Genomic DNA, 11,236 nt, shown 5'->3' on the forward strand with positions numbered 1-11,236 from the left:
CACGCACGCACGCACGCACGCACGCACGCACGCACGCACGCACGCACGCACGCACGCACGCACACACATGTATACACACGTGCGCACGAAATTATTATTTCCAACGACAATAAGGGGCGCGATATTAATTATCTATCGTGAGTTCGCTGCGCATAATCACCGTAGGAACGTGATCGGGTCGAATTTGTGGGAAGTATGAAGCTCAAATAGCTCCGACTACTACCGATGCGTCATCAAACTGCGGAACTCAATTTATCGAGGAGACAGAAAGCTCGCAAAACAAAGTCTATGTGGGTATCAATACCCATCGAAGATAATCTCGATACCGCTGGGAACTCCCTGCGGGGGACACGACGCACCGCCCACCGGAATAACAAAAAAACAAAAGAAATCCTCGACGACACCGTGCTTTGCGTTACGGATGACGCGACGCCGCTGTAAATAAAACGACGCGTTACTAATTTAGATTTCTGTCAGATAAAGCCGTCCTGCAGGACGTCCGTCACGACGCATTAAAAAATGTCCAACAAAAACGTGTGGAAATATATACACGATAGCGCAATAAACGTCACGATTATATTATTACTCATATGAAAATACAGTCGATTTCGTATTGCGTCACTTTGTGCACGAAGATACTTATCTACATGACCGTGGAAGATTGAAGTGGGGGTAATTATGCGACGCAGAAACGATCAGACATAATGACTTCCTTGTTGATTCCTAAGCGTACGTCACAACTGAGTAGTATAATTAAAGAGTTTTATTATGATAAAAGAGTATCGTATACAGAGAGTACAGGTTTTTAAAACTTATAAATCATATTCGACAACGTCTCTTAGAGATAATATTGCGTTTTCAACAGTTTTATATCGCGCAAATCTTTAAATCTCTATTCTTCCATTTTCACGTTTTTGCTAAAACTTCCATTTTTACTCGATGCTAAAAAATTGTGAAGAAGATTTATAATCGTCAATAATGCTTTGTCGCGGTTATCTTGTTTCGACGTCACATCGAACTGTCTGGCGTTACAGGCTCGATGATATGGCGATATATTTCGCGGCTTCGCACAATTCACGTATCCCACAAAACATTTACGCGTTCACGTAGGCTTCGCGAATCCAATCACGGAAATGACTGATGGAGGTAAATCCAACGTACGAGTTGTAATCGCAAGTGCCTCTGTTCTCTGGACTTACGCTCACAATGCCGCGAAGATACCAAATGCGATCCTTCTCGAAGCACAAGCCGCCGCCGCTATCTCCATCGCAGACACTCGAGCCTGATAATTATGCAATTACTTTCATTATGAATATAAAACACATTACGATTATAAAACACTAAAGAGAATCATTTTTTTCGATTTGTAGCAGAGATATGCAACCATATCATTACAATTACTCCATTTATCATCATTACACTTGATATTATCAATTACTGCGATAATCTTACAAATTCTCTATGAGAGCAAGCAAATAAATCTAGCAAACATTCACACATACGTAAACTCACCGTTCAAGTGTCCGGCGCAGAATTTGTCGGACGTGAGGAATCCTCGAAAATCTTGAGGAACCGCGGACAAACACTGGTCATACGGCACGAACGGCATGTCAATTTCGTATAAGCTCTTGGTGGATTCGCCTTTGATGTCTTTGCCCCAGCCGACCACCTGAAATCACAAGGTGAGCTCATGTATCCGTTTTTATTTTCTCTTTACATTTCACTCTCCCTTCCTTCTCGAACGACGGTCGAAACGAGCCACTTTACAAAAATTAAACAGCCCCCATTCGCGATTGGATACAAAACCGCCCCGTGAGTACGGCGTGCACTCGCAGCAATTAACGTGAACACGATGTAACAATGTCCCAACATGCACGCAGTTGAAGTTTAGTTCAAAACCAGGTCGTTAATGCAGTTTACAACTAGTATCTCGCCAAATGTACTTTCGCTCGGACGTTACAAAGCGCTTTTGTAATTAATTAAATTGTGCTAAGACGTGCCAATTAGTCGGTTCTCGCGATTGATACTTGGCCCGTGTTACCTTGCCACTGTGTCCTACTTGCAGCTGTTCCCTCTCGTGCGCGTTGTCCCAATCTACGCAGACGGGCCTCACTAAGGTAGTCAGCTCGAAGGGCGTCTTCAACTTCAATAAAGCTATGTCGTTGGCGAAATTACCTCTGGCTCCCTGGTATCTACCGCCCGCTTGGATACTCTCCACCAACGATTTCTGCGCGTATTTTTCTCTGGCGTTCCAATCACGATAATGTTTGCCGGCGGCCACAGCATATTCCGATTCGTTATACAGTTTGTTGTAAACCTCGTCGTAGAAACAATGGGCAGCTACGAATACACGCGACGAGAGTAAATCTAAGAATAAAATGATTCACCAGCGCGATAATTTACCTGATACGACGAGATTGTTGTTAATTAAAGTGCCGCCACATATCTGCTGATACCTGTCCGTACTCTCCTTGGCGTAAATACCCACGTGCCATGGAAATATCCCTGCTCTGGCTGGGGATCCATTTACGATTAACGTGTTGCCGTGCGCGATGGACGTTCCGCATTCTAATTAACCAGAATGTCGTTAATATTTTTGCAGTACGATGGCACGATAATTGTAGGCGAACGGCCGGATTATAAATCACTAGCCGGAATAAAGTCTCGAAACTGTAATCTTATACGCTCAGACGGCAATTACTGCAGAAAAACGTCATGTGGTCTACTAATGGATGGTAACATGCACGGTTGACGTTCAATCTGTCCAGACTTTTTCGTTTTTCGTTCCTCATATCAGGAAACATGCAAATGACAAGTACCTGGTAGACAGCGAAAAAGGCGACGATCCCATAAACCATCGTCGAGACACGTGATCTCCCTGTAAGCTGGATCGTTCGTTAAAGGTAATTTATAAGATGATTTACAGGCGAGTGTAGCCTGCGTACCAGGCAGTATACGCTCGCTACAGGACACCGTTTTCCCGTGGTAGCTGCAGAAAATGTCTACGCTGGTACTGTTCAACGATGAACAGATTTCTATGAAAATAATCAACGGAGAAGATAAACAATAAATTTTATATTATACGATGCGTCATTAAGTAAGAAGAATGTTGTTTCTAGTAGAGATCTTAATGTCATTCGATGTTTCTAAAAATAAATATACCGTTGGAATAAACTTACTAAGACACGAAGGCGGCTGATACCACCGGTTGTCGACACAAACGGAAATGGTGTTTCCTTTCAACATGTAATTGCTTTTACAGGTATAATTGAGGAAGCTGTTTTTAGGAACTGTATCACCAGGACGTTTATCGCAACGTTCATCGCAACCAGCCAATTCGTAATGCCCACCTTCTGGTTGTTCAGGTAGAACACAGCTGTCATCATTATTTCTGTTCCTGTAATTCCGCGAATATGTAAAATACGTATATACAGTTGCACACTTAAAGCTAAGATTTCAAATAAAAAGAGAAGTTCAGAAGGCTATCAGAAAGATAACGGTAAAAAAAAGAAGAAATCAAGTACGTTTATTACATCCGAATTAAGTATTATTATCATATTTATTCATGTTGTAAGTAATGAATTTCGAAGAAGAAACATTTAAAAAAGATACATAATTGATATGAAAATACGTAGTTAAAAAGCATTTAGCTTACGCCATGCAAAATTCTTCGTCGCTGGAATCGCGACAATCATTTTTATTATCACACTTAACCCTTTGCGGTAGGCACTCGTTACTTCCACAATGAAATTCGTCGTCTCTGGTTAAAAATAATTAAAATTTTTTTGTTAATTATTTAACTAATATGAATATAAATAAGTACCGTCTCCGTCATACATTATATTAATAAAGAATTATATATTTTTAATTGAGAGGCAGTCAGATGTACCTGCACTGTCGATTCTGTGGATATTCATTTCGATCGGATATGCGATCGTCTGGACCATGGGGGCCCTCTCTATTGTAATCAGGATAAGGTCTTTGAGTGGATCCATCGTTATTTGGACGTGGATAATTTTCATTATTATTTGGACGTGGATAGTTTTCGTTGTTATTTGGACGTGGAGAGTTTTCGTTATTACTTGGATGTGAATAATTTTCATCATTATTTGGACGTGGATAGTTGTCACCATTACTTGGACGTGGATTATTTTCATTATTATTTGGACGTGGATAATTTTCATTGTTATTTGGTCGTGGATGGTTTACATCGTTATTGGGACGTGAATAATTTTCATCATTATTTGGACGTGAATAATTTTCATCATTATTTGGACGTGAATGGTTTTTATTGTTATTTGGACGTGAATAATTTTCATCATTATTTGGACGTGGATAGTTTTCATTGCTATTTGGACGTGGATAGTTTTCACCTTCGGACGAATTTTCGGTGTCCACTTTGTTCCAGCCCGGAGGACGTTTACCAATCAATCCTGGAGGACTGCCACCCCCTAATCCGGGAGGACCGTGACCACCTGGTGGCCCTTTATTACGACCCCCCCATTTATTATGACCCGGTGGTCCGGAAAGATCAGTGTTGCCGCTCCACTTGGAACGACCTGGTGGGCCATTCGCGGCTGTTGTTTCGTATCGATCCGAAAAGCCATAGTCCAAAGTCTGCGCACGAGCCTGTAGAGACACTAAAAAAGTGAATAATTTCTACGTTGAATGCTGATTCTCGAAAATTTTTCTCTATATGAGAAACATTAATATTAATTTCTCACAAATACGAGAACCATTAATATTAATTTCGTATTGACATTTAATTAATCGCAAACAAGAGAATTATTTAATGGAAAAGCCGACTTGATTATATTGTAGAAAAAAAGAGACATATATGTACATGGAGACAGAAATAAATTCTATAAATCATTTTCAAGGATTTTCTGCGTTTGTATAGAGTATGGTTGCTTCGATCTTTGAATATTGCAAAAACCGGTCAATGTAAACTTGTGAGGGAATTCGTAGTCGCGCGTTAGTTCATGAATATTCAATTGTCACCCAGCAAACAGGAATTATGTTTGGTTTCTGTCACATTTCCATTTTAATTTCAAATACAGAAGAACTTTTCAGAAACATCGCGAAATGTGTTAATATTGAGAATACTCTCATCGCACATTGCACGTTGTATGTATGATTGTTACGGATCGGATTTTATCGGACGGGTCATTTTTCATTCACGCCAGATTAATTTCATTGATTGCTCGAAGATTTGTTCAGCTATTCGATGATACACGATGATACGTAGTATCGCGTAGAATAGAGAACGCGATTCTTAATCTCGCAATTAAATCGCATCGTTGCGCGAAGTTGTGAACTTTCGTGGCCATTCTTCGCACGGAACTCGGTGGAAAGCGACAAGACAGCGTCGGAAACAACAGCGAATCAAAATATTATGTAAGTTACTCACGCGACGGCAGTAAGGCAAGAAACGACAGAGCTACCGAGAACACAACGCATGCGTTCGTAACTGGCATGACTTTCGTCGCTCATAGTCGACGAGGAACTGACCGCGTGTTCCACGTCAGGCCCAGTCAACACGCGGAATACCCCACGATAATGTAGAGATCATTTCGCAAACGGCACAAAATGGCACTGTGTCAAGGAAAGAGCACGAGGATAGCAATGTCAGCAAAGAAATTCATAGAAATGTTAATAAAACGATGTCAAAATAAATAATAACAATTTGTCCGCGTCTTATCGAGAAATGTCTCGGGATCATAGAATAATCTCGTCAAATGAAACAACTTTAACGCGATTTAATAAAATGATAACGGGATAATAGGATTGTAATTTATTCGTATTTTTAATGATTTTATCTCGATATGATTTTATCCATCAGAGACCAACATTGTGTGGCCTGATCTACTTATATCGCTATATAGCTTCCGTATAGCTTCATCAATGCGCTCGTTACCACCGAAAGTTAGCAACTTTTGCGCATCGTATTACTCGCGATAAGAGCAAGAATCGATAAATTCAAGCAACTCGGCTGAAACGATAATCACGAAAATGAACGTTTTACTCCAGAAACATGGAGCTAAACATATATGTAAGGTCCCGGAAGGATTACGCGAACTATGCACCGACATCGCACGCGAGGTTCGCACTATAAAATCGTTATTTGATTTACCACTGTCACGTCAAAGGACGATTAAATTATTATCTGATCCGTAAAGGTTCTACGCTCGCAACCGAGGAACATTTATTGCTTTGTGGCTGATTATGTTGAAGCGCTTTTGATCACACGAGAAAATGCAAAAGGTACTCTGTCATCTACAACAGTTTCACAACCTCGGATGTCTTGATGTATATCATTCGCAAACAGACGCTAATTGAAACATTAAGCTAATTAATTACTAATGTTTACATGCATGCGTACTGGTATACCAGTTTGTCCCACGAATCATTATGTTAATTCAAAGCTTGCAGCGAATGATCGCGCGTATATCATTCGCGTGCGGTAAAATGCGCGCGACAATCATAAAACGCGCTATAATCGTGCATCGCGTTCTACTTCGTACAATTGTACAATTCCAGTCGCGGTGAAAGTCGTAAACAATATTTTATTGGAGAGTCAAGCCATCGTGGGTATACTTCACCGGAGCGGCTTGAGTTTGGAGCAAATCGCCCGCGCCGCGCCCAGGATTCAGGTATAGAATTTACTGTCGCGTGCCGGATAAGGATCCAGCACAGTTAAATAATATTTTAGACATTCTTTCCTACTTTTTTTGAGTTCAGACGGCGTTCCGCGCGTACTTGGACGCGGTAGACATGCGAGCGACCCAGGTGCGCGACGGTAATTACACGGTGAATTATGTAGAAAAACAATTTTGCGGCGGGTAGACCCGCTGTGCACGGTATTTCTGTAACGTGTAACAGACAAAAAGTACGCGAGAGACATTCTTCCTCTTTCGACCGCAGACACAATTTCCTACGAGAGATCCAAGGTATCTCTGCAAAGTATTCTGCAAGCGACGGGAGTCTCACTGAAACAGGCGGAGAAGCATGCCACGATAATACAAGTATGCGCTAATTATCACAAGAGAGACCTTTTATCACAGATCTTTAATGCTGATCGCAGCTCTTTGAATCGTTTTCGATGTTATTAATCAGGCTGCTTTCCGCGGGCATTACGAGAGGATGCTATTAAACGAATCCCGTGGCATGATTCAATGGCAACGAGCGGCAACAAGGACCCTCGAGATCCTGAGAAAGACAGGAGCTTCGCAAGCAGAGGCGTCGAAAGCCGCCATTTTAATACAAGCTACTTATCGCGGCTATTATACAAGGAGAAACCTTGTAAAAATAAAAATGCGTAAGGTCATTCTGATTGCACCTAGTGTGTTTCGGTGCACCTTAGTATTTCAAATCTATTCATGGCCTCTTGCAGAGGCTATGCAACCGCAGGAGGAAGAGAAAAGAAACGAGGTAGACATGATAGAACCCAAAGAAGCCGTTCAAGCAGTAGCTTGGTTGGATATGATGTACGAGGAATCAGGACTGACACCAATGAGAGCAAATGAAGCTGCATCCACTATACAAGTAAATAAATCGAATTATACGTAAAATTATTATATATATTATCACATTTAACCAAATATATGCGGAAAACTGAAAAGAAATAATCATCAATTGTCACAAAATGTTATATAGAAAGCTTACAGACGATATCGCGAGAGAAAAAATAACTCTAAACCGTCGGTAGAATCAACGAGATCGGCAGTGGCAGAAGCCATTCTCAAAAATTTGCAGCAGAAGGTTTTCGACGAAGTCATGACTCGTGCGGACATCCCCGCAGAATTTGGTAATCGAGAGGACTTGACGAAAGCTGGCGAAGAACTTCAACGCGCTTTTAAAGATCGATTAACACGTGCTCGCTTGGCACAAGGTAGCGATGTCTGTATAAAACTATTCATTTTAAATGATAAAAATATTCATTTTAAATGTGATATCACAATGAGAAAGAAAGAAAGAGAGAGAGAGATTGAAACTATATAAATCTTAAAAATGCTAATTAATCTATCTTAGGTAGTAACCTTGGGTCTAAGGAACACGTCAAATTAAGAGAAAGTCAAAATGGTGTATTTTGATTTTTTCTTGATTAGATGTGTTCCTTAGACCTAATTTGATGTGTTCATTAGACCTGTATTTTGATGTCAAAATGATGATTTTTTGTTACAAAATTTGACTGTTTATTGACTTTAAGCATCAAAACAGAATAATTTTGACGTCAAAATGACAATAAAATTTTTACTACCTGGAATATTATATTAATCTAAACATGTAAACAGAATACGACGAGGAGGAACTTGCTTACGAAGAGGAGCCTGAATCATTTGAGAAAGTGGTGGACTCAATTAGCGTGCCAGAAGATTGGCAAGAAGATCGAGAGATCGAAGTAGAATCAGAACGTGACGAAGAAACAAACATGTACATGTAATATTAGCTCTCTCGAAGAGAGAGCCGAACTTTCCGAAAGGAGGAGGGAAAAGCGTCGCGATGCTGCGGAATCCTTTCCAGAGACCAACGAGATGGGCCAATTAACATGAAAGCTGTGGGCGAACAGTACGAGAGAAGAAACGAAACAACGAGCGTACGACCATCACAAAGAGCCCAGCAAGCGAAAAGTCGTCTCCGGAGGCAGCCGAATGCCGGAGACACCATGGTTTTTAATGCACATGCTTACGTTCGATAATACCGTTAACGTGCCGCGTTTTCGTAATGAGCTTAAAATTCTCCATCTCAGATGGAAACTGGCTCTCTGGCACGTGTATTTGAATAAAACGAGTTAAAAGTTAATTGTCCCACTATATAAAGTTAATTTAATTCGAGTAATACGAATTAAATTGTTTCACGAGCTTGTCTAAAATTTGATTTACATAATTTTTATTCTTAACGTTTAGCGTTATAATACTCTGCTATATTATTTCGCGGCATTAATACGGCGGGCAAATAAGTATCTCGCGGAAAAAATTCAATGCAGTTGAAACAGGAAAAGGTGCAAAAGCGCGAGGATTTCGCTTAAATTTTTCACGCACATCGCTGTACAGTTTATACACAGTATCTACTACCGCGATTAAAATGTAGATGAAAAAGCACGAAATTTCAAATAAATTTTAAATCGTTTTTTATTTCAATGATTCACGCGCACAAATGTTGGACGCTGAAAATAACTAGAAAATACAAAAATTGGGGTAAAAAGTCCATGAACGTGTTTTGTGGAAGGAAATTGAATTAGAAGACACGTCTACAAGGCGGTCGATTTGAGCAACAGCGGGTGGCAGCCGTCTCGTTCAAAGGCGACTTCAATCGGTCGAATTCACCCTCTGGCGGCTCGTGTCGGCCACATACACGACCACATGTTCTCGCGATCGCGACGGTTTCGCAGTTCTCGCAATGTGCAGCTCGGCAACTGTGTCTCATCATCGGTCCTTCGTGCGAAACCGCGTTTACGATCTCAAGCGACGATCCCGGCTGATCGATGATTTCCGAAGTCAACGATTTGTTACACTCATCCTTGTCCCCTGTCCTGTCGTCCGATTGCGTTCTATTCCCACACCTTCTGCGGCGCCACTTCCTGCTGGCTTTATATTTTTCAGCGAGGATGCACATGGAGTCCTTGTGATTGATAACGACCATGCTATCGTCGTCGTCTTCGTCGTCGTCGTCGTCGTCGTTCTTCTTCTCCTTGCGTTCCTCTTCGTCGTTCCCCTCACGAGAGGTAGGTATTATTCCAGAATACTCCTTCGAGTAACACTGCCGTGCGTACAATCGACTATTCTCGTCCCGCATCTGATCGCGCCAGCTTTTGTGTTGAGCTTTCTCGCCGGAGATGCTGCTCCCGCGCGTCTCACATCTGCAATATGAATGATGCGAAGAGAGTGAATTAAACAGAGATTGTAGCTGTGCGGGGCGTTTTCATCTCCTCAATCACATATCTTCCGCCTCACCTTCGACGAATTCATTCGACTTCTTTTTTGAAATAATGATATTTTATAAAATTTGTTATACGTGGAATACGTGAAATATACAATGATCAATACTTAACACATAATATAAGAAAACTAGGTGTAATATTCTTGTGGATACGCAGTCGTTAAAATTTTTATGATCAATTAGAAATTGGCTCCAAATTTTGCAGCGTTTTCGATCGTAGCGAGTTGATCGAACCGATCTGGGTTGGATTAATAATGTTGCGTGCTCTATTAGGGGAAAGTGGGGAAACTGTACGCAGCGGATAATTGTGAGTATCCTGTTTTACTACTTTTAATATTTTTCCAATGAATGAAGGAATCGCTGTAGTGAAATTTTTACGCAAGAGGTCGTCCTCTTAAGATATAACTACAAAAGATACGACGTAAATACTTTGTTAACCAGAGAAATACAAAAAAGTGAAATCACATCTTTTCTTATTATTTTAGCAGTCAGAAAATAAGATGGTAAGTTGGTATTTTTAATTTGTTTGATTAAAGTTGCATACGTTATTAAAGTATGTTATTATGTGCGTCTTTTGAGCTGTTATTTATTAAGTTTGGTTAAGAAATATTGTATGTAAGTAATCGTATTTCATATCGAATCAGATCGCGGCGGGCAACTGTGCGCAAGCATTTTGAAGTGCGCACAATTACCCATCTTCCATATATTATATGACCAGCACTAATTTTTTCGTTTTTTCTTTGCATTATTATTTTATTTTGCCATTTTATTTTGCCAAAGTCTATGTGTATTATTATTATATTTGATATTATATTAAATAATTTTGTACTTTTTGCTTAATATATGTAATATATATTTAAAATATATTTAATATATATTTATATTGCAATATAATAAATATATTTTCTAATTTCTTTGTCAACATTCCATAATTCATTCATTTCCTACGATTTTTGCTTTGCGCACAATTACCCGACACACGAGAAATTGTTTCGCTTTTCCGTTCTTTCCTTTTTGCCAAATACAACCTTATTGAATGAAAATCTGTTCGATATGAGGATACGTAATAATAAAAGAATATTTATAGTTTCTATTTCCATACTTATATCGCTTTAAACTTGGAAAATCATTTCAGGACAATAAATTTCCCTTAGATGCACACAATTCACCCACTTTCCCCTATTGATAGAGCATGTGACGTCATTAATCCAATCCAGATTCAAACTCGTTACGGTCGAAAAATGCTATTAAAAACTAATAAAAATTCGTCTTTAAAACTTCATCACAAATCAATTCA

At 39.9% G+C, this 11,236-nt stretch overlaps 3 protein-coding genes across 5 annotated transcripts in view; 1 reads left to right on the plus strand and 2 right to left on the minus strand.

The window, feature by feature from the left end:
• Positions 1-562: 562 nt before the first annotated feature.
• On the minus strand, positions 563-5,540 carry LOC108727739 (limulus clotting factor C). Its single transcript, XM_018455963.1, has 9 exons — positions 5,411-5,540; positions 3,890-4,640; positions 3,656-3,760; positions 3,180-3,397; positions 2,820-3,035; positions 2,404-2,568; positions 2,042-2,340; positions 1,513-1,669; positions 563-1,282 (listed from the first exon to the last, which is right to left on the minus strand). The coding sequence occupies exons 1-9, from the start codon at positions 5,475-5,477 to the stop codon at positions 1,095-1,097; spliced, it is 2,166 nt and encodes a 721-aa protein (XP_018311465.1). The 5' UTR covers positions 5,478-5,540; the 3' UTR covers positions 563-1,094.
• Positions 5,541-5,980: 440 nt separating this feature from the next.
• Positions 5,981-8,785, plus strand: LOC108727710 (uncharacterized). The gene is made up of 9 exons (XM_018455918.1): positions 5,981-6,102; positions 6,180-6,264; positions 6,541-6,653; positions 6,742-6,799; positions 6,925-7,025; positions 7,117-7,318; positions 7,394-7,545; positions 7,657-7,891; positions 8,295-8,785. The coding sequence occupies exons 1-9, from the start codon at positions 6,013-6,015 to the stop codon at positions 8,441-8,443; spliced, it is 1,185 nt and encodes a 394-aa protein (XP_018311420.1). The 5' UTR covers positions 5,981-6,012; the 3' UTR covers positions 8,444-8,785.
• Positions 8,786-9,149: 364 nt separating this feature from the next.
• Positions 9,150-11,236, minus strand: part of LOC108727698 (uncharacterized) — a 5,672-nt gene continuing 3,585 nt past the window's right edge. For all 3 annotated transcript variants that reach the window (XM_018455904.1, XM_018455903.1, XM_018455905.1), the window contains exon 5: positions 9,150-9,859. In XM_018455904.1, coding sequence (XP_018311406.1) covers positions 9,238-9,859 — 622 coding nt within the window. In that variant the 3' untranslated portion in view covers positions 9,150-9,237. The remainder of the gene's footprint in view (positions 9,860-11,236) is intronic.

This window comes from Mycetomoellerius zeteki, unplaced genomic scaffold (genome assembly GCF_001594055.1).
Source record: "Mycetomoellerius zeteki isolate Tzet28-1 unplaced genomic scaffold, Tzet1.0 scaffold52, whole genome shotgun sequence".
Classification (NCBI taxonomy): domain Eukaryota; kingdom Metazoa; phylum Arthropoda; class Insecta; order Hymenoptera; family Formicidae; genus Mycetomoellerius; species Mycetomoellerius zeteki.

Excerpts from the sequence above, each read along its gene's own strand:
- LOC108727739 (XM_018455963.1), bottom strand. The coding sequence starts at position 5,477 with ATGCCAGTTACGAACGCATGCGTTGTGTTCTCGGTAGCTCTGTCGTTT. Across the intron at positions 4,641-5,410 it reads TCTTGCCTTACTGCCGTCGC|TGTCTCTACAGGCTCGTGCG; the intron begins GTGAGTAACTTA and ends TCACTTTTTTAG. Across the intron at positions 3,036-3,179 it reads TCAGCCGCCTTCGTGTCTTA|AAATCTGTTCATCGTTGAAC; the intron begins GTAAGTTTATTC and ends TTATTTTCATAG.
- LOC108727710 (XM_018455918.1), top strand. The coding sequence starts at position 6,013 with ATGAACGTTTTACTCCAGAAACATGGAGCTAAACATATATGTAAGGTC. Across the intron at positions 6,103-6,179 it reads GCACCGACATCGCACGCGAG|GTTCTACGCTCGCAACCGAG; the intron begins GTTCGCACTATA and ends TGATCCGTAAAG. Across the intron at positions 7,892-8,294 it reads ACGTGCTCGCTTGGCACAAG|AATACGACGAGGAGGAACTT; the intron begins GTAGCGATGTCT and ends ACATGTAAACAG.